Source organism: Mauremys mutica, chromosome 11, assembly GCF_020497125.1.
Source record: "Mauremys mutica isolate MM-2020 ecotype Southern chromosome 11, ASM2049712v1, whole genome shotgun sequence".
In the NCBI taxonomy this organism is placed as follows: domain Eukaryota; kingdom Metazoa; phylum Chordata; order Testudines; family Geoemydidae; genus Mauremys; species Mauremys mutica.
In genome coordinates, this window is record NC_059082.1 from 22,381,206 (window position 1) to 22,404,468 (window position 23,263).

General features: G+C 39.0%; 1 protein-coding gene across 2 annotated transcripts; it reads left to right on the forward strand.

Moving 5' to 3' along the window:
* LEO1 (LEO1 homolog, Paf1/RNA polymerase II complex component) lies at positions 1-22,592 on the forward strand. Of its 2 annotated transcripts, none has more exons than XM_044981103.1 (12): positions 1-157; positions 2,707-3,498; positions 3,974-4,078; positions 4,883-4,977; positions 5,704-5,849; positions 8,645-8,729; positions 9,132-9,226; positions 9,503-9,637; positions 11,361-11,496; positions 14,036-14,222; positions 14,731-14,828; positions 22,346-22,414. In XM_044981103.1, the coding sequence occupies exons 1-12, from the start codon at positions 100-102 to the stop codon at positions 22,412-22,414; spliced, it is 2,001 nt and encodes a 666-aa protein (XP_044837038.1). In that variant the 5' UTR covers positions 1-99. The 2 variants fall into 2 exon arrangements, with proteins under 2 accessions (XP_044837038.1, XP_044837037.1); XM_044981102.1 differs by having other exon boundaries at positions 2-157; positions 22,342-22,592.
* Positions 22,593-23,263: the final 671 nt, after the last annotated feature.

Below are 23,263 nucleotides of genomic sequence, written 5' to 3' on the forward strand. Positions count from 1 at the left end.
CGCCGCGGCCCTTCCGACTTCCTAGTGGGGCGGGAGCGCCGGAAAGGGAGCGCGCGAGGCCTGCGCTTTGCGGCAGTGTCGTGCCCGTGAGCCCGCGCCATGGCGGACATGGAGGACCTGTTCGGGAGCGACGTCGATTCCGAGCCCGAGCAGAAAGGTACCGACGGGGGGGGGCCGCAGGGGGGAGAGAGGCCGGGCCGACCCTCCCCCCACCGCGCTTCCCGTGTTGAACCTTCTCGGTCCCCCCCCCCCCTCCCCCGAACGACTGGCCCGTCCGCCTGCCCCTCCGGGGTCTCCCCCTCCCCGCCCAGAGCTGGGAGCGTCCCCTCCCTTTGTCCTTTCCGGCGGCTGGTTCCCGTCCGTCCCCCCAGCTCCTTCCCCGGGGCTGGGGGCGCCATCAAGGCCACAGGGGTGTGGGGCGGGTGGGCTTTGCACCCTGGCCCGTCGGGGCCGGCTTTCTGCCCTCCGCGGTGCCCGACCAGTGCTGCAGCCGGGGGAGGCGGGAGTGGGTCGCTGGCCCCTGCTCTGGACCCGGGGGGTTTCATTGCTAACAGTCGTTAGCAATACCCCAGTATCCGCCTGTTTCCTTACAGCCGCTGTTAAAGGTGGCCCGGTTCTCCAGCCCCAGGATTCGACTGAGGGGCTGACAGGGAAATTGCTGAACCCGGGCGGGGTGGGGGGGGGTTCTCCTGATTCTCTCTGTTGATAGTAACTCGCCTGCGTCCGCTTTCTTTCTGCTTCATAAGTCCTCTATTGTAAAGGACTCCAGCGCTGTAGTGAAACAGACTGTCACAGCTCGGGCACACATGATACGAATTTAATGCAACTAGATCGGGGTGGGCAAACTTTTTGGCCCAACGGTCACGTTGGGGTTGCAAAACTGTATGGAGGGCTGGGTAGGGAAGGCTGTGCCCCCCCAAACAGCCTGGCACCCAGCCCCTATCCGATCCCTCCCACTTCCCATCTCCTGACTGCTGCCCCTCAGAACCTCTGACCTATCCACTCCTTGTCCCCTGACCACCCTCTCCCAGGACCCCACACCCCTAACTTGCCCCTGCAGGGACCACACCCCTTAGCCAACCCCCCCCCCGCCCCCAGTCTTGTGACTGTCTGACCCATATCCACACACCCGCCCCCTGACAGGCCCCTTGGGACCCCATGCCTATCCAAACCCCCGCTGTTCCCTGTCTCCTGACCGCCTCCCACCCCAACCACTGCCCCATTCAACTGCCCCCTGTCCTGACTGCTCCCCGGGGACCCCTGCCCCTTATACAACCCCCCGGCCCGGCCCACTTACCAATTACTGTACCATGCAGAGCAGCATGCCTGGCTGCCGCACGGCCAGAGCCAAACACGCTGCTGGCTGGGAGCTTGGGCTGGGCGGGATGGTCCAGGCCGTAGTTTGCCCACCTCTGAACAGCTTCTGTTGTTCTGTTTTTAATTTTATGAACAGTATAAATAGGGCCAAACATTTGCTACATATAAACTATTATTTATGAATTTCTGAGGGTTGAGATATTGTTATTCTGGATTGTTTTGGCAAAGCATTTTTTCCCCTGGGTGCAGAGGAAAATTAATATTTAATAAAGGAAAGGAGAGAAAGAACACACTTTTCATCACCTGTCTTTTGGAAATCTGTCTTTTTTTCTGATTTAGTATAGAACTTTTTGCCTTATGTTAGTTAAACAAGTTTTCAATTTAATTTCCTTTTCAATACATCAGTTCCAGTTAAAATACATCTAAAATAGGAAGTATATGTTTCAGGACTGAGAGTTTAGTGAATGTGCATGTAATGGTGTATTCGTTTCCCTTACCATGACCTGGGAAAACTGACTTTCATGAAATTGCTGCAAAATCGGTTTCTGATTATAAATTTGATAAATCAGCCTTTTACTCTTTGAGTATTTTTATCTTTAGATATGTTTGTATTCCATGAGTTTCCATATTCTGTTAAAATAATTTCTAAAACTTTCTCTTTTTACATACATTTTTTGATGATCACCGTTCCTTAACATAATTCGTACATCACAGTTGTCATCAACAATTCAAAGGAAAATGTTGAAATAATTTCTGTATGGATATTGTCCAGATTAGCTTGTCCAAAATTTGAGCCTTTTTTATGTTTGCAAAGTCCCTGTCATTTTATGGAATTTATTCTTCAAAGCAAACAGTATTTTTTTCTTGAATAAAAATTAGTGCCACAAAGCCAGCACTCATGAGTAGTTCTACTGTAACAAATTTGTCTATGGGCATGTGTTGGGGAAGGGCAAGCAAATTGGATTTGAAAACAGTTTCAGTTTTGAACTCCCAAGATGTTTATAAAAAGAATAAAATGTTAGTTTAAAAAAGCTTTTTTATTCTATCAAATTTATCTTTGTCTCCTCTTGACCCATATAAATGTATAATTTTTCTTTGACTGCCAGTAGACTTCTGGCTTCAATGATGCCTTGTGACAGGATCACAGATTAGTTATCTGTCCTTGTGACATTAAAAGGAAATTTTTTTTAAAACAACTTCATTAGCTTTCTTTTGTTATTATAATTTAAATAAGAGCATGCAGTTTACTTTCATTATTTAGGTGTGTGTCTCATGTCCCCTCTTATTTTTTTTCCACTCTCTCTTAAGAAGTGCTAATCTTTTTGTTATCTCCTCATCTGGCAATCTTTCCACTTAATCACTTTTAAGTGGGTAATATTTATTTTGCAGATTCTGACTCTGGATCTGACTCTGACTCTGATCAGGAGAATGCTGGCTCTGGCAGTAATGTTTCTGGAAGTGAGAGTGACAGAGATGATGAGAGAGAGGCAATAAAGCCCAGTAACAAAGAGTTATTTGGAGATGATAGTGAGGATGAGGGAGCATCCCACCATACTGGGAGTGACATCCGATCTGAAAGATCATACAATCACTCTGAAGCTTCGGGACATTCTGAACATGAAGATAATGACCAGTCAGATATAGATCAGCATAGTGGTTCAGAAGCTGCTGATGACGATGATGAGAGAGGACCTGGATCAGACGAAGGTAGCCGTCACTCAGATGCAGATGGATCTGAAAAAGCACATTCAGAGGATGAAAAATGGGGCAAAGAGGACAAAAGTGATCAGTCAGATGATGATGATAAGCTGCAGAATTCTGATGATGAAGAAAGGCCGCAAAACTCTGATGATGAAGAGAAGGTTCAGAACTCTGATGATGATGAAAGGCCTCCAATTTCTGATGATGAGGAAAGACTACAAAACTCTGATGAGGAGAAAATGCAGAACTCAGATGATGAAGAGAGGCCTCAGATCTCTGATGAGGAGAAGATGCAGAACTCTGATGACGAAAGGGCCCAGCATTCTGATGAGGAGAAGATGCTGAATTCTGATGATGACGAAAGGGCCCAGCATTCTGATGAGGAGAAGATGCAGAATTCTGATGATGATGAAAGGGCCCAGCATTCTGATGAAGATCACAGACGTTCAGATGATGAAGAGGAACAGGAGCATAAATCTGGTAGGATTGAATACAGTGTTTAAAATATCATCATCCTTGATCTTCATTGAGTTCTTGTAGTCATCTCATAATTGAGATAATTAATCTTCATGTTGGATGACCTTTTCTCAAAGTTTGATTCTAGTGTCTTTTCATAAACAAAACCAAATTAAATCTTAATACTGAACAGACTGAACCATTACAATGAGGACCCTAAGTCACGTGTTGTTTTTTTTTGTTGACCTGTCCATAACAATATCACTTTGGTTGTCTTGGCTTGAAATGATTCAGATTTGGTTATAAAATTACTTTTTAATTCCAGTTGACTTTTAAAAGTAATAGAGTATTTTTAATAATGCTTGATCGCCCAGTAAACTTTAATTATTTTTTCATTGTTTGAATTAGTTTACTTATTAATACAAGCTATGGATAGTGTGAGATGTAAAAAGATGCAGAATGAAATTCTTAATTTGAGGATATATATTCTCTTTGATAGAGTCTGCAAGAGGTAGTGACAGTGAAGATGAAATTTTGCGAATGAAACGTAAAAAACCAATTGCATCAGATTCAGAAATGGACAGCGATGCAGAAGGACAAAAAGGTAACTAGCTGTTTTTTCAAATCCCTTCTACTTTATCTGATATTAAGCATGCATTCACTTTAAAACGCTGTATGATTTGGTAGTATTAACTGAGGAAAAAACAAGTGTTGGATTATCTGGTGAGTTGCAGAGCATAACAACTAAGGTGCAGCGATAGAGCTGCCTGGGGAAACTTGCACAGTTTGAAGTCATCTTTGCCCAGTGCGATCAGCCTTTCACTTTCCTCAGCAACAAATTGAACTAAATTTTTTTTGTTTTGTTTTGTTTTTTATGAAAAATCTGGTGACCTCATTATATCCTAATTTCTTGCTGAAAGACCCTGGAAATTGAATCTGTTGTTTGATTATGGGAGACTCGGAGAATGTATATTATTACCTACCACACTTCACTTGAATGGATGGAGGTGGCAAATCTGTCTTTGTCCAATATGTTGACATCAATTTAACTTCAATGTTTAACTAAAGTTTAAATCATCTAATCCAAAATCTGTCTCTCTCAATTGCTCAGCTTTCACTCTTGGCCCTCATGATGTCATTGTTTCAGTAGTATTCCTGTCATCATAGAGTCCTTCCAAGGTAGATGTGACCTGAATTTTTAAGTTTAAAATACTTTTTTTTTTGAGCGAAGATACAAATCACCTTTTCAAGTCCTCTTTGAACCTCCTAGAGAAATGCACAAAATAGGAAATCAATTTTTTTTCTCCTTTGCACGTCACTTTTAATGATCTTATAGATGACTTCCAATGGTAGAATATAACAATTTCTCTCTTTCTCCATATATAAAATACATATGTTTCTATTCAAGATCACAGGGATGCGATAGATCTGTTTGGAGGTGCAGATGACATTTCTTCAGGGAGTGATGGGGAAGACAAGCCGCTAACTCCAGGGCAACCTATTGTAAGTCCTTTGAAAGAAATTGCCTGCTGTGCCTCTTTCACCTGCCCCAGCAGTCTAGTAGAGAGTTTTAAATCCTAGAGGACTGAGTTTTAGCACACTAATGAAAGCCTGACAATTTAATGAGAATTCATAAATGATATTGCCCAAGCAGAAAGAATCACTGTTAACAGTTTCACCTTTTATGCATGGCAATGTAAGACAGGGTCACTTGTTTTTCTGCTGTTGTAACTGTGGTTATATATTTTGAGTATGTTCTGATTATGTCAACAAGTAGAATATAGTACTATAACTGTTCTTGATACTTGTAGTAGGCCCTGTTGGAAAAGTATTTTTCTTTTGGGAATAGATGGCAGTGGATTCAAAGCCCTTTACATCTAAAAGCCAGTTTTAGTCTAGGCAAATTTACCACCATTTCCTAGCTCCCTATAGGAGACCAATTTATTTGGATCAGTCCCATGATTTTTACTTTCATTCTCTCTTGGTATCTTGACCTAACATTCATAACTGAAATCACATTAGATGGTAGGCTTGAGTACCATGTTTGATAATTTTGTCTCAGTAGCGTGTACTTTGCACAATCCAATTACGTGTGGGTGGTGAATGGACACAGAGAGAGAGAGGTTTTCCATGTTTCAGAGGAAAAATTAAGTGGTCAGTGGAACAACCTGAATAGTCTGGCTTTTTCACCTACATAATGTAATGTGGTTTTGCTACTCCATCCATTAGGATGAGAATGGACTGAATCAGGAGCAGCAGGAAGAAGAACCTATTCCAGAAACGCGAATAGAAGTAGAGATACCAAAAGTAAACACTGACTTAGGAAATGACTTGTATTTTGTGAAGCTGCCCAACTTCCTCAGCGTGGAGCCCAGGTAATACTGCATCTATATTAAAGGTGTTAATTATTTAAACTCCCACTTAGTATTTCCCTTTTGTTCTAGTAGTCAAATGAAATTTCTGTTGACAACATTAAATATTAACACTGGGGTGCATACTTTGATATAGTTGGTCAGATATTCAGATCACTTTTCATTTTACTGTTTTCTTGTAAGCTAAATGTGTAGGTTCAACCTGTTAGATACATGTAATGCATTTCATAATTTTAAATAACTCCTTTTATTTTGTACTAATTTGACCCTATGAAATTAGCCATTTTTAGCTGCTCTACCTGTAAAATTCATCATCTCACTCTTGTCTAAATCAGTAGAAGAACTAGTGATTTTATTTTTGTAAGCTTGGTGTGCAACTCAAATGAGTAACTCTGTCCTTTTTAATTTATTTTTTTAATTGTCTGTGGCTGCATTGCACCATTCTCCTGAATTTATAGCTGTCTTGCCTTTCTTCAGCGCTGCTTTAGTTCTTGGTGAATGTTGATAATTTCATCCTGAATAATGCACCATATGTTGTAAAACCAAATGATCTTTGAGATTGAATTCAGAGTAAACAGCCTATTCAGGGGACCTGAGTATTTCCTAAATCCAGGAAATCTGTTTTGATGGCATTAATTTTATATGTATGACTTTTCTCAAAAGGCAACCTTGTTTTGCAAATCTAAAAATGATGTACTGAACATAATGTAAAAAGTAGCCTAGAGAGACTTTGTCCCACAGTTGTGATGTATTTACTAGAACTGTGCATGCGTTTTTTTTAAGTTTAGTATGTATCTTCACCACACATCAGTTTTAAAAGTCCAGTGAATTGAAATAGCAGCATGTGCCTAATGAGTTCATAGTATTATAAAGACTAGCTTTTAAGATTATCCTTTGAGTTCTAAACATATAGTTTTCATATTTATTCAGTTTGAGGCTTAATAGTCTAGTGTACTGTAAGCCATTTAATTTAGCGAAATGTAATAGAAATAAAAATGTACTTTTGAATAATAGAAGCACTGTTTTGGATTATTCATTGAAGCCAGAAGAAACTATATTATGATCATTCAGACTGACCATCTGTATAACACAGATCATAGCATTTATCTAAAATTTTAAAAGAAAATAAATTCATGTAGCTCCTTATAATACTACTCTGTGTGGCTCCAACTGCCCATCAACCAGCTACAAAAAATGTGTTGAGTATTGCTTTTTCTAAACATACCACTGATTTGGGACTTATACTGTTGGACCTTGTAAAAGGAGTCCATCTCTCTGCAAATCTAGGCTTGTTCCTGACATACTCTAGTTTGGTGGTTCTCCCATTCTCCTGCTGCAGACTACTTTTAAAGAGAACTCTTCTTTTGACCACCTCTGTCCCAATGCACCATTGCTTGATTTTCAAAATGTTCTATTCTGTGACCAGGAAGTATTTATGAGCCAATAGCCTTTATGATTGAAAAGATAATGTTCCAAATGTGAACCTTTGTGGGTCAGGATGTACAGACTTTGAGGATCTGCAGACAGACTACTGCAATGCTTTGCAGCAATTGAAAGCTTTCTCAAAAAGTAAAAAAGTGCAGCCGACAACTCTGGCCGGTTTCGCGGCTTCTCCTCCCAATATTCTTTGCAGCCATAAACAACAGCAAGGGCAGATACTGGATTATATTAATGGGTCAGTACCCAAAAATGGAGACTAAGGGCTTTTTGACACTTGAAACACTGCAATGGCACATCTTATGCTGATGGAAGGGGTTCTCCCCACTGGCATACGTAATGCACCTCCTTGAGATGTAGTGGCTAGGTTGACAGAAGAATTCTTCTGTGGACCTAGCACTGTCTACACCGGGACTTAGGTGGGCTTAACAACACTGCTTGGTGGTGAGGAGTTTCACACTCCTGACCAATGTAGTTAAACCTAATTTTTTAGTGCAGACCAGGGCTAAAATAGCAGTAATTTAGCAGACTAACAGCTTCTCCCTCACCACTTTCTTTTCCTTTACAGCATCTGGGAGAGGAAGTGAGACTCCTCCAGCTGTCAGACTTAGTGGAGGAAGAAAAATTGTTTTTCTGCCTCTCCCTTTTGTCAGATGGGTTAGGTGTGGGACTGTCTCAAATCTAACACCTATTAGGACAATGGTGGGTAACCTGCGGCCCATCCGGGTAATCTGATTGTGGGCCGCAAGACATTTTGGTGACGTTGACCGTCTGCAGGCATGGCCCCCCACAGCTCCCAGTGGCCGTGGTTCCTGGCAAATGGGAGCTGCGGGAAGCAGCAGGGACATGCTGCAGGTTGCCCACCACTGTATTAGGCTCATATGAAAGATTGTTCATCCAAACATTGTACTGGCAGGAATTCCCACATCCTAACCATGATAATTCACAAAATCTTTATCATGCTTTAAAACTCACTGGACCAGGCTGAACATATCAAGTCCTAGACTCAGGCCTAACCTCTTATTTGCTACAATGGGACATCAGGGGAGGATACCACAGTTGAGGTAGACTTTTTCTTTAAAAAAAGTTATTCAGAGATTTTAAATGTTAGAAGTGGTTGCAGCTGATATTATTGGGAGACTTTAGGGTAGGTCTTCTGTGGTTTAAAACCTCTCCAGTTTATTACATGGTTGCAGAAATAAATGTATGTATACCATGGCAATAATGTCTACAGTTGTGTGTAATATATAATTTTAACTGAATCAAAATTTATTTTTAGCAATCCTAGAATAACATTGGTTTGCTTTTTTAGAAGATGGGTGAATAAAGGAATAAAGAATACATTATCTAATTTATTACAGACCTTTTGATCCTCAGTATTATGAGGATGAATTTGAAGATGAGGAGATGCTTGATGAAGAAGGTAGAACAAGGTTAAAACTAAAGGTATATCTGTAATTTTCTTTCTGCATCTCACCTCTTTCCTTTTTCCTGTTAAGTTCTTTCAAACTACTATATAAAACAAAAAGCCTGGGGAGTTGAGAGGTGATGGTTTGAGTCACACTTTTTATAGATGTTTACTTCTTGGTAGAACAAGAAGCAGGTGATAAGTTCAGCACTCATAGAAATTACTTAGCTGTTTTCTGTTGTATCTACTTTTTTCTTTGGATGCAGTGAAGATTTATAACTGTTCTGCAAAAGCTTTGCTTTTACCCTGCATGCAGCAAATTTAGCTAACTACTGGCACTTGATTCTTGACCTCCCAGTAATATCTTTTTTTACAATATTCCTTTAAACTAGTTCACATTTTACTTTATATACATGCTTACAGGCTTTCTATTCCAACAGGTGGAAAACACCATACGTTGGCGAATGCGACGAGATGAAGAGGGAAATGAGATTCGAGAAAGCAATGCACGGATAGTCAAGTGGTCAGATGGAAGGTTAGCTTAGGCTTTTCTATGTTATCTAGACTCGGAAAACACAGTTGTCAGACATTCTTGCATATAAAAGTGAGGACTGAGTGAAGTTTGTAGTTCTTGGAGAATTGATAACTATTGTTTTCTCAGATCTTTGAGTGGTATACAATACTACTTAGCTAATAATATTTCAATTATGCATAAAAGAGGGAATGAGAAGCCTTCCTTCATTTATATATGGGGTAAAAGCAGACTGAGTCATAGATTCATATATTAGTTATTTTTGTATCTTTTTTTAAGCATGTCGCTGCATTTGGGCAATGAAGTCTTTGATGTGTACAAGGCACCATTACAGGGAGATCACAACCATCTGTTTATCAGACAAGGAACTGGTCTACAGGGACAGGCTGTGTTCAAGACTAAATTAACCTTCAGGTAAACGTACAGTTCATTAACAGAGCTTGAAGTCATAGTACAGCATTTTGGTATGAAACGTGGGTATTAAAGGGTGGAGATGAATTAGCAAAGTAATGGATCACTAGTTTTTCTTTTAGTACACCTTGTATGGAAGAGGCTTTATTTAAAAAAAAAACCCACTATTTTTAAAAGAATTTTCTGACTTTTGAAAAGTAAGGCTGGGTTTTGCTGTATACACCTAACTATGGCTCAGTCATGAGTTTTCTAGGTTTCCTTTTGACATCAGTATTGGGATCTGAATATTAATTGTACAGAGACTGCCAAATTGTTTGAGTTTATACTGTCGCTGAAGACCAAGACTAGCATGCTAGCTACACTTGAGACCTAAGTACATTTCTCTAAAAAGCGACCTTAAAGTGGCATCTTGAGGCTGCCATGTTTGTCTCATCTTTTTACAAGTATAAATAAAGTTAGAATTACGGTAAGTCCTGCAATTGGGATTCCATTGATATGTGAGCCAGAATAGAGGCCAACATCCTCTTCTCTCCCATAGCATAATAGTAAATAAATAAATACAAATACTGTTTCACTTTGACTGAATACATAGGGAATGGGGCTGTTCAGTAAGAAGCTGCCATTTTTCAATATTTACTTTTCATAGTAGACCTGCACTTTAAGGTAGCTAGGTCTGAGACCAAATCTCCAGGCATGAAAGGCCAGTGTGCTATTTATTGCACGATCTAGGCAGCCTATATTTTTGTCTGTAATTTTAATATTTAATTTAAAATTTTAAAATGAGACATTTTGGTGTGAATCAGGAGGGGTATTAATGTTGTTTGGAAAAAAATCTCCATCGATACTTCACTGCTATGAAGATGGTAACTATGACCAGAAGCATAAATGTGAAGTGGAAGGAGGAATATTTAAGTGTGTAAAGGGATGTCAAGGACTTCTTAGGGGAAGGGTGATTTTGCTAAATATTTTAATCTATTGGATAATTCTTGTGTACAGGCAAGTCTTATCTTACACAGGGGTTCCGTTCCACGGTTATCGCGTAAAGCGAAAACCCCATAAACTCAAAATTATATCCCCAAGCCCTTTAAATCCCGCCCGCAGCTCCGGTGGACGGGCTGGGGTGGCATTTAAAGGGCTCCACCGGGCTCTCTGCCGCGGCAGGAAGCCCGGAGGAGCCCTTTATATGCCGCCCTGGCCGCCGGAGCTGCGCGCGGGATTTAAAGGGCTCCGCCAGGCTTCCTGCCACGGTGGGGAGCCCTGAGGAGCCCTTTAAATCCCGCCCGCAGCTTTGGCAGCCGGGCTGGGGCTGACATTTAAAGGGCCCGGAGCTCCACGGTGGCTGGAGCCTCGGGCCCTTTAGTTCGCCACAGGGGCTACCAGCCACCTCTGCAGCTGGGAGCCCCCTGGGTGATTTAAAGGCCCTGGGACTCCCAGCCACAGCTGGTGCCCCAGGACCTTTAAATCTTGAGGCCATGCCCCCCCTCCCCCCCCGCTTGAGGTCACGCCCCCGACTCCGGCTGTACGCGTAAAGTTTAAATCACGCATGTTAAATGCGCGTAAGTTGTGACAGACCTGTACTGTACACACTGTCTAGTCTGAATTTTTTTGCTTTTGTATGGATGAGTCTTTGATTTTTCTGATTGTATTTGTGGCATGTCTGTAATTGTTCTTGGAAAGCAGAGGTGTCCTTGTAAGAAGTGTTCAACTTATAACAATTTTCTAACAGGCCTCACTCTACGGACAGCGCCACCCACAGGAAGATGACTTTGTCTCTTGCAGATAGATGTTCAAAGACCCAAAAAATTCGTATCTTGCCCATGGCTGGGCGTGATCCAGAGTCTCAGCGCACAGAAATGATTAAGGTATTAATTGTGATAAGGAGTTTTATTACTCTTTTGACCTAAACTTAGAACTAATGTTGTTCATCTCAAATTGCAAATATCATGTCTGAATATTCTTGGGTATTTATTGAGTTTTAGAAAAATAAATGAAGATGCAACCTCTGGTGCTGACATAGAAATCACAACAATATATTCTATCGGCATCCATTTTTATGCTCAGTGGATATGGCACCTGGTATAGTAATTATTTTGTAAACTAAGAGGAGAAATTGTAAGAATGTAGAGTACCTAGTTAGCAAGAGAATTTCAGAAATAACAAAATTAAAAACAAATATTAAGAATACAATAAATGAAAGCCTTGGAAGTAAAATTTTGAAAAGTCTTTATTTTTAAGGTGAAATAAACATTCATTTTAAGGTGACGTGTGGTATTTTCCAGCAGTCGCTAAATGACTCAGAATTTCTAGTTCATATTTATCTGGCCTGTATACACTTAATTTGCATATTCAAAATTATATCCCAAATTCATCAGTGGCATAGGCGGCTGCCACCCCATTGTTCTACAGGGCCTAGCACAGTGGGGCCCCAAACCTGACTGAGGTGTCTAGATGCTGCTGTACTCTAATATGGACGTTATTGTGTATTTGTCAGTGGAAATTTTTATGTATTAACTTGTATTGGAACTTCCTATATGCATGCATATGAAGAATTCGTTCCTTTATCATTTTTCCCTGCTGCTTTCCCATCTTGTTAACAGACAGACTTCCATGGTTTGACCTTAATGTTTAGAAAGCAGAGGTGCCCTTATAAGAAGTGTGTTTAACCTATAACAATTTTCTAACAGTCTTCACTCTACAGACAGTGCCCTCCACAGGAAGATGACTTTGTCTCTTTCAGATAAATGTTCAAAGACCCAAATGCAGGCATTCCTTCATGTATATTCTGTCAAGTTGGTTGCCAAGTGTGTGAACATAGCAGCTAGTTGTATAATAATCGCAGTAATATAGGCCTCTGTTTTGTGGCAGAATTAATTCCTAAATCTGCCATCCCTAAACTGGCCTGCTAAGGGGACTAATTCTTCTATTCAGAGAATATTTATGTCAGCCCTTTGCTGATTTGTTACCTTCCTCGTGAAATGCTGTGCCTCCTGTACAACATTCTAGAGCCTGTTGTAATTTCATAATTAAAGAAACTAGCCCTATTCTAGTCTACCCCTTTTTATTTTCCTTCTAATCTCTCCCCTTCACCATTCCAAATAATCCTTTGGCCTGAAAATTCCCATGGTTAGCCTAAAGGCAGAGGGGCTAAGAGATGGTTGTGGAGTTTTTGGAAGCAAATCAGCCACACTTCTTTCTTTATAAAGCTGTGAAAAATTAATGTTTTTGACTTTTAACAAAAGTAACTTTTTTGTGTGTAAGTCATCTGTTCTGCTACTAGACTTGTCATGCACTTGAAGACCATTACACAGGTGACTGTGCAAAAGATTTCACCCCAAAGTATACATTTATTAAAAGCATCATTGCATTCTGACTGTTTACGTGTCACTAGTGCCAGCAAAGATTACAATTGCTGTCGAGGTGTAACTGTCCTAAATGAAGCCCGGTGAATGGAGTATTTGCTATTACCTACAGAAACAACCCTGCAGAGCTGTGGTTCTGAGGTGCTCTGCAGGCCACAAGGCAGGGCTGAAGAAGGTGTTGGCCCCTGCCCCCACAAGATGGGGAGTTTTTCCAACCCTTCAGTGGCGGGATGGGGAGGCAGAAAATTGTAGTGTTTGCTTCAAAGCATGGTCCCCTTTCTGCTTCTGGTATTTGTATTACTACTTTGTTACAGTTGTAAATATGTTATTTTTCTTAATTTTAGTAAGAAAACAAATCTAGAGATTGGACAAATTTACTCAAACATTCATTTAAGTATGATGCTACAGATGTAAATAATAGTTTTTCAAAATATTGTATTCACTGAAACTAACAATATAGTGCTACAGGAAAAGTAGTGCTAATTGAAAATGTCATTCTTGGCACAGTGGGGTGAACCAATCTGTGTTGATCACATTTGTTCTGTATAGGAAAGGCTAAACTTACACAGCAATCCAGAAACAAGAAGTAATGGTTAACTTTGTTACATTTTCTCCTAGCATATTATGTGATTGTACAGAATTTAAGCTTATAAGCAATAAGTACACATTGTTGCCTCTGTTTTTAAACTGTTTAAATTCTTATAACATTCACAAACTTGATTTTTTAATCTTGGAAATTAAGCCTTTGACTCTGCTCTGCATTAAATAAAAAATAAGGAACCTTAAAGCTATAAATGTTTCAACCAAGAGAAATGTCAATTATAAAATATACTTTGCCTGATTCTCCATAGTCCTGCATGGTGTGTAGTCATTTACATCAGTGCAAAGTGAGCATCAAGCTGTACCATTCTGATTTGGTCGCGTTTGACATTTTCTTTGCACTGGTGTAAAATGACCACACAAGGTGCAAAGCATTGGAGAAAAATGCCCTCTGGGTATAATTCCTCATAGTTCCTTACATGCTACTGCTTTTCCTGGACAGAAAGAAGAGGAGAGGTTAAGAGCGTCTATTCGCAGAGAATCCCAGCAGCGGAGAATGCGGGAGAAGCAGCACCAGCGTGGTCTGAGTGCAAATTATTTAGAACCTGATCGTTATGAGGAGGAGGATGAAGGAGAAGAGGCAATCAGTCTGGCAGCTATTAAAAACCGCTATAAAGGTGGTATAAGAGGTACAAATAAAATTTGAATGTAACTTTTTTTTATTGTTAGGCTGCACTCATCAGGTACTATGTAATTCAAATTGACTGATTTCACGGGATAGTCCTGATGAAATAACAGATTTCTCAGAATAGTGCATAATGAACAGGGAAACTACAAAGAAGGCTCAGTCTGTTTAATTGTACACCTCTACCCCAATATAACGCTGTCCTCGGGAGTCAAAAAATCTTACCGTGTTATATCAGACTTGCTTTGATCAGCCGGAGTGTGTAGCCCCGCCCCCTGGGAGCACTGCTTTACCGCATTATATCCGAATTCATGTTATATCGGGTTGCGTTATATCAGGGTAGAGGTGTATTTTGTGTATTTATTTATAGTTTGTCACTAAGATGGTGAGATCTTGGCATATTATTGAGGGAAATATCAGGAAACAGTATATGTGATGGTATAGTTCAAGGTGCTTTGGCAGGGATTGGCATTTGCAGACCAGTCTTTACCTGAGTTAATTTCTTTTTCTAGAGGAACGTGCTAGAATCTATTCTTCAGACAGTGATGAGGGATCAGATGAAGACAGAACGCAGAGACTACTCAAGGCAAAGAAACTAACCAGTGATGAGGTGAGAGAAGCATTTTATTTTATGGTGAAAGTTGGTTGACTGAAAATGAACAAAAAGAACGAGGAGTACTTGCAGCACCTTTAGAGACTGACATTTATTTAAGCATAAGCTTTCGTGGGCTAAAACCCACTTCATCGGATGCATGCAGTGCAAAATACAGTAGGATGTATGCATCCGATGAAGTGGGTATTAGCCCACGAAAGCTTCTGCTTAAATAAATGTGTTAGTCTCTAAGGTGCCACAAGTACTCCTTTCTTTTTGCTGATACAGACTAACACGGCCACCACTCTGAAACCTGAAAATGAACAATTTGTTTTTATAATTTTGAGTATTATTATGAAAAATGACTACTATTCTCTGCTTTAATGACTGGATACATCATATTTATTCAGCTAAGTAGTTGTAAGTTGAGATTTTTTCAAGGTTTTATGGACCCATGGATTGCTTAAATTTGATATGCTTTCCAGAATAAAGCCCTATATAAAAGCTAGGTATTTCATTCAGAGTTCTCAAATTCTTTTGGAAAGGAGGTAAGCGTCATTCCCATTTTACAGATGAGGAAACTGAGGCACAGAGCAGTTGACATTATTTGCCCTGGGTCACAGAGTGAGCCAGGAACAGAATCCAGGGCTCCTGAGTCTCAGTCCAGTGCTCTGTCCACCAGGCCTTACTGTCTGCCTCCCCCTGATAAACAGTTCTGTTGGGGGGGAGGGGAAACCTGATTCACACAGCACTATTAATAGATCATTGCTTTTTAAGGGGAAGAGTTAATTAAATGCTGGTATGCTATTAATTCTTTGATAAAAGGAGAACTGTGGCACTTATGGCTCATGTACTGTCCTAGACATTATAATGTGAAGGGAAATATTGGCTACAATATTAAGGTTTCTGCCCCCTTTTGTTTTTTTTTTAAATCTCCTTAAAATTGTGATGGGATCTCTACTTCTAAACAATGCAAATTCCATCAAATATTGCACTGCAATGTCATAATTTATTTCGAGTCAAAATGCTAGTGTAGGGTTCAAACACAGAACGTCCTGGCCCAGTAGTAAGAGCGCTACTGACAGAATTCTGCTGACGTTTACATGATGGCCGCCTTGACTCTGTAGGTCGGAGAATATCTCTAGCACACCTATCTTAATGGTTTTCAAGTTATTTGTTAGAGGTAAAAAGATGATTTTTGCACTTGAATGACGTCTTGCTTAATCTTACCTTCCTCATTTCCTGTTAATTAGTAGTAGTTTTTTGGTATATATTGATTTTATGTTCATTAAAGTGAGACAAATGTTATAATTCCATAATCTCACTTACTGAAATGTCAAAATTATATCTCAAAGTGAATCGTGATTTCTATACAGTATAGCTTGCAGTGTGAAGTACGTGACCTTATAATATGGAAAATCTTTAATACATTGAAAGATTAAACTTTTATTCCTTCAAAAGTTTTTGAATGTGTATACTGCCCATATATATAAAGCTTTGTTGTGTTAAAAGTAATCCAATAGTGTTTGTTTTTTAATTTGTTGAGTGAATTTAGTGTTCTGGAAAGTTAGGCAGTGTAAAAGCGTTGTCCTTAGTTACACATAGTCTGGGTATGTCCATATGTGCAAGTAACCCCATTTAATTATGCTAATGCCCTTATACCTGAACTGGAATTCCAGTCCTTTTTCTCCCTTGAGCAGATGTTAGCAATTGTTTCTTTTGTGATATGTGAACACGAAACTCATTTTTGTTTTGATCTCAATTAGGCTTTGATTCTGGTTCCTCAAAGGTGAAAGAGCAGTGAGCTGGGAGCTGCATCACCTTCCATTTTAAAACAAATGGATTTTTAAGGCTGAAGTTCATAACGTTGCCACATAGGGGTGCTCAAGCTTAAAAAAAATGTTATGTGGCAGTGATGGATTATTGTAAAGCACACTCTGAATGTTTATAAATAGAGACTTGGAGGCATTTACCCATATATATCTTCATATACAAAGCACGGCACTTATCTGTCAAATACAGTAATACCTTACTGATCTGCACAGTGATGTTGGCTATCTAGTCAAACACAGAAACAAAAAGGTGGTTGAGAGCTGGTCCTCAATACTAAAGTGCTTTGTCCAACATCAAATTATCAAGTGATGCAGCATATTGATAAAAGGCAACTAGAATTCCCATTAATGTAAGTTTGGGAAATTCTGTTGTACAGTAAAGTGAGCATTTTTGAAATACCTGTACTAGATAGATGTCTTTTTGGATGCCTAGGTCAGATAGGGGTTGCCGTTGAGATTCTAGGTTATAAGTATGTGAGTTTGTCATGTTGGATAAAGTTGAGCAGAAATGAGTGTTAATAGAATTCTTAAATCCCATGTTAGCTTTCACTACTTTTTAAACATTAATTTTAAAATAGCAATGGTCCTTAAGTATAGTGGAAGAGAGGAGTACTATTACTGCCTAGACCTGATGATATATATATTCAAGTAAGAAGCTTTCTCTTCCAAACAAATTCAATTATTACATCAACAATGTTATTTGTTCATTGTATCAAAATTAATTAGGCTCCAATGTAAAATGTCTCCCTGATAGAAAATTCATTTTTCTTAAAATTGGTTAACACCAAATCAGGGAACATCATAAGAACAGGAAAAATACTCAGAACAGCTGATAAGTGTCTTGAAGGGAAGTTAACTGGTTGTAACACTGTTGTGCAGTTTTTCTGCTGACTGTTGGACTCAGTTCTGGCTTTCTTATTCAGGCAAAAGTTCTTTGGTTGAATGTGAGTTTTGACTGACTGAAGACTGCACCGTTAGATGCTCTCACTTGTTTAGAGCATTAGCTTGACTTATTCTCTTGGGCAGTGCTTCCATTATTCTGTGTCTTCTGTTAATTGTGTTAAATATGTTCATGGGAAATTGAAATGTGATGCTGTCTGGAAGTGTGACTTAAACTGATCAGGTCTAAAATATTTTTCCTAAAGTCAAAACTCAGTTTACATTCAGCTTTGTGTTAGGATACTTGAAAATTGGACATCCAACCTCTATCAAGACATTATTTTGTCACTTAGCAAGCAGACCAAAATGGAAATACAGAACGACAAAACAAAATAGCTGAGTCATAGTGTACATGAAAAAGATATTTTTTATGACAGCCTATGGGATAAACTAGGAAACAATCGGGGAAAAATATTGGGGGTTGCTTGACCAATCAAAATTCATGCTCTTTTTTTTTTCAATTCTGAAATTAATTTTGCATGCATAAATTCAGTTTTTGACCTAAGAATCCCACGCTGTAGGTCATTTTGCACATTTGATAGTATATAATGTGCTTCAGAGGCTGACACAATCCAGCTTGATGATGCTTTACTATATTTCAGACACAGAAATTTTAGTGATTTATTCTTTGTAATTCTATCTGATGGTTTAGAACATCCTGTTGCATAGTAGTTTCTTAAAAAGATGTTTCCCTTTTTCCTACTGTATCTAATATTGTACTGATTAAAGTTTAAAAATCCTGTTTTTATTCTGAAATAAATTATTTTGAAGTGTATATTTGACCAAAACGGTACTTATGTTCAGTCTACACTATAAAATCAGAGGGGTAGCCGTGTTAGTCTGGATCTGTAAAAAGCAACTAACATCTGTTAGTCTATAAGGTGCCACAGGACTCTTTGTTACTGTAAAATCAGCCATGTTTGCAAGCTTGGTTAAAATTGTTGTCTAACAATGTTATTAATGCATAGTTCTGTATTGCGGTGTAGATTGGATGGGACCTAACCATGTTCTAGAGCAGGGGTCAGCAGCCTTTGGCACGCAGCTCACCAGGGTAAGCACCCTCGCGGGCCGGACCAGTTTGTTTACCTGCCGCATCCGCAGGTTCAGCCGATTGCGGCTCCCACTGGCTATGGTTCGCCGCTCCAGGCCAATAGGGGTGGCGGGAAGCTGCAGCCAGCACATCCCTCGGCCCGCATCGCTTCCCGCAGCCCCCATTGGCCTCGGACAGCGGCCAGTGGGAGCCGTGATCTGCCGAACCTGCAGACGTGGCAGGTAAACAAACCGTCCTGGCCTGCAGGGTGCTTACCCTGGCGAGCTGTGTGCCAAAGGTTCCCGACCCCTGTTCTAAAGTCTCTCTGAACTGGGGGCTTTAGCAAAATTCATGGATGTAGTGATCTTTTTCACGCTGCAAGATGCCATGTCAGGGGACAAGTGGAAACAGTGGTGTTTGAAATGGTTGACTTTACAATGTGGATGAGACTTTTATCATATGGTTATATATTTTCATCCAACATCCTTCAATCTATAGATTTAGAATAAAGGAATATATTTTATCATTTAACTTTCTACTTTGTCGTTTTAACCTGTAAGCTTACAGAAAATCTTAGATTACTGCTTGATAGAATTTTTGGAAGTGTTGTGTTTTAGTGTTTGAACCCAGAGACTTGATAGATTGAAAATTAACATGTTTATAAAGTTAGATTTTTATTTGTATTTGTTTACCGTTGTGCCAAAGGAATGAGCATTTAAACCTCCAGTACAAATACATAAAGTGGGGTATATATATAAAATATAACTTAATACGGACATTATAAAATCAATAAACATAGTAAGACCATACTAAAAGCAATCCCATAAATCACAGTTACTTTAGCTATTAAATCCAAAGCTAGTTATTTCATGACTATCCTATCCTAAATTTATAAATAAATACCCACATAAAATTCACATACATACATACATGAACATAAGGTTAATGTAAATTTAAATAGGAATTAGTACACAGTAGCCCTCATTTTGGTGTGCTATGACTCCACTCCACTAAAAATTATTTTTAAAAACGTTGTTTAGCATGTTAACTATTTTAGCCTGATAGTGAAAAGAAAGTAGACACATAATGCATCATCAGACTGCATAACAATACAATCAATGGTCAGGATAGTGAATCTTTGTATTATTTTGATTAGCTACTACTCCTTATTATTTCACTTTAGACTGATCAAGGCCTTTTCATTAGGGAGCATGGTTTTTGACTAGACCAAAGCTTGAAAAACTCACTTGCCATTGATGAAAATGGTAACTCTGGCCAGTGAAATAATGCAGCAGGAAGGTGAGTTAGTTTCACTGCTCCTGGCTAGTGCCACCTTAGCACTAACTAAGAAGCTGACCAAATTCTTGTCAGTTTTACCAGACAGCTGCAAAGAAAGTTATGAACAGAAGCAGGGACTTGAGCCTTTTTTAAACACAAGTTGTACTGATTTCACTTGTCTGGACAGTCTTTAATCAGTTTGAGGGCTTTGTATCAATTTTGCTTAACTCGATTCCTTACTCACTTAAGCTTAAATTGATTATATAAGGTACTCTTAAACTGATTAAAGATTGTCCCCACAAGGAAGTTGTGTTGATTAACGACATCTGTTTCTAAACTGATTTAGTTAAATTGGTACAAGTTCTTTGTGTTGGGGGCAGGCTCACTTCCTGTACTTTTCCCCCTCCTATGCCCAACCCAGCAGTTTCCAGTTCTTCATGGATCAAATCAGATCACCTTAATTCAAATGATTTGAGCCTTCTTGTAAAGAGCTGTACTGAAGTTTTCCAGAATTTACTGTAGCTCCATGATTTTAAGCAGGTATTTAAATACTGATTTTTGGCCATCGATATTAGTGGCATCTCGGCAAAGCAGGAAGAGACTTGTTTTACTGTCAGATAAAATTCATTTAACTTGCCTTCATCCTCTAATACTCCATCAAATTTTGGTTCGTCATCCAAACTAGTTAATTTAAAGGTGGACCTTCCTGTTTTTCATTTTACAGATTTGCAAGAGATGGCCTTATCGCTCTCATAGGGGAGTTACTTGTTTTCAGTTCCTTATACTTTCTCTTGTGCCTTTTAATATGGACCTTTAATAAAGGATTTCTCAGTTTTATAATCTCATTATATGATTATCTATTGTATCTATCATTAAAATAAGGAAGACCGACAGGGTTATCCCTTTATAATTCATAATGCTTATGCAGTCTCATTAATTGTGATTATATTATAATTTCTGATTCTCTGATTTGCTAAAAATACTTCGCATTTATGAAATTAGCACACTATTTTCCATGTATTTTGAAGAGATTTTCACAATCTCTCTCTGAGGTAAGTAAGAACTGTATTATTCCTGTTTTATGGCTGGATAAACAGTCTGAGTATTGTTATAACTTGCTCAAAGTCAGAGTCAAGATCTGAGATGAGATCAGAAGTCCATTGGTGTTTTGGTCCCAGCCTGTGGTCAGGCCACATTTTGGGGACAGCACTAAATGCAGTGGTCATCTTGCCATTTGCCATAAATGTATATCCTCTAGACCCAATGTTCAGCATTCTGTGTTTCCCTTTTTTTTAATCTCTTGATTTTTGTAGGACTTTACATCTCTGCTGAGACTTCAAGCTCTATTTCAGAGTTTGTTTTCTCAAAATATTAGTTCTAGCTTTAGTATTACTGAAGAACTTAATTTAAAAAAAACAACACATTTTTATACAGTTATTTAAAAGTGCCTTTCTTCTTTTGCTCATTGGACATGTGTTAAGTCGGAACAGAAACTAGTTTACAATCTCATATGCTGAAAACACTAATGTCTTTTCCTTTTGTGTTCATCTGCAAAATTAAATTTGTTGTATTTGATAAGACATAATTTCAAACATGATGGTTGTTGCTGTTCTTTGGCAGACATATTGGCTGTTGAAAGATAGAACAGTTAGTCAGCTATTAGTCTATATTTCCCCAGCAGTATTAAGTCTGGTAGTTACAAATACCTAGCAGAAATTGCTCTCCCTGTCTAATTGCAAGACTAGAACTTTCACCTGGAAAAGAGCATACTCTCCAGTATTCCCCCTGGAGTGGGGGTGGACAGACAGGCAACACACCTTTCTTACATCAGGACGTTTGTGGGACTCACTGGCCATACTCAGATTTTTTTGATGGTGTTTTCTGCTGCTCTCTATGGCATTCTGGTCTGTTAATGGCGGTCTCTGCTAATGAGCAACAGTTTATTCTACAGACACTGAAGAGGACTTCCCCACGAAGAATTATCCTTACATTTTGTAGTAATGTAACACAGGGTTCTGTGTCCTTTCTGTGAGACAGGAGCCATAGTGTGTGTGTGTTTGGAAGCATTGGTGGTATTAGCGCTTTCTGAAGATACTAACTTTTTGGTGTGCATCTAAAAACACCCAAGCATTATAACTCTAGATGCTGCTTTGGAGTCCATGTTATGCATGTCTGCTTTCACACCAGGGTCAAATTTGGCCCTGGAAGCAGTGTAATTGCACAATTGCAAGGCAATTGAATCTTTGATATGATTCTGTAAGATTGGCAAGTGTGTGGTGGAGGTTGGGAGTAATGTCAGGAGTTCTCTCAGTGCTACTGATCATATAAAAATAAATCTTAAGACTGAGTATTATAAAAGGGGACTGACTAGAAGTAGTTTCGTTTTTCTTCACAGAAATAAACTCGGTGAATTTTTCATTTTAACTTGAAATATATTATGTTTTGCCCTCAGGAAGGTGAACCTTCTGGAAAGAGGAAAGCGGAGGATGATGACAAAGCAAGTAAAAAGCACAAGAAATATGTGATCAGTGATGAAGAGGAAGATGATGATTAAAATTAGGGAAAGCTGATGACTTTTTATATATATATATTGTACAGTTCTTTTACAGCAAAGATGTAAGTAAATGTAATGTGGTTATTTTGATAAAGGAAACTTACACTGAGATCTGTAGGTCAGGTGTGAATAAATTTTTCTGAATGGCATTTTAAAGATATTTCAGTTTTATTGGTATGTTTATGTGCCTCAAAACACACTACTGTTTTTTGTTTTTTAACCTGGTACAGTACATTTCACATTTGAGAGTATTATGGTAACCAACTCCTCTGTCAGTTACATTGTTGATGTTAGTGCAGTGGGGTCTGGGTCCAGGTCCATGACTCGAGCTTCTAGGGAGGCACTGTGGTAATACAAATAATAAATAAAAATTGATTTATCAGGAGGAGATTACTGGGTTCAGCCTTCAAGATGCTTAAATGTTGCTAACAGTTTGCTTGGTAAGTTTCTGATACTGGTATTTTAACTCTTCAAGCTGTTATTTGGTAATTAAAAATTGGCAGAATCTATGTTACAGTTGAAAGCTGGCTTTTCTAAATATTCTTTGTTTACAGGACTATGGACAGTAAGTATGCTGGTATATTTTAATGATTTAAATTATTTTTAACTAATTCCAGTAAACTGTTAAAATACTATAATTATAAAAAGGATTTATCCCTGAACTTAGGTCTGTAAATTGAAACATTGAGGTTTAATGGATTGATGGGTATAGCAAAAATCTCTGGTTGGAGACCAAAAAGACTGTTCGTTTGGTATGTTGGAGGAGAGATGTCAGAAGAGAGATGTATTTTTAAAGAATTCTTGTGTGTTTATATGTAGA

Bases quoted from the DNA above. Each gene is read 5' to 3' on its own strand.
- LEO1 (XM_044981102.1), top strand. From the start codon at position 100: ATGGCGGACATGGAGGACCTGTTCGGGAGCGACGTCGATTCCGAGCCC. The intron at 4,978-5,703 runs GTAAGTCCTTTG...TCCATCCATTAG, and splicing joins TAACTCCAGGGCAACCTATT to GATGAGAATGGACTGAATCA. The intron at 9,227-9,502 runs GTTAGCTTAGGC...TCTTTTTTTAAG, and splicing joins GTCAAGTGGTCAGATGGAAG to CATGTCGCTGCATTTGGGCA.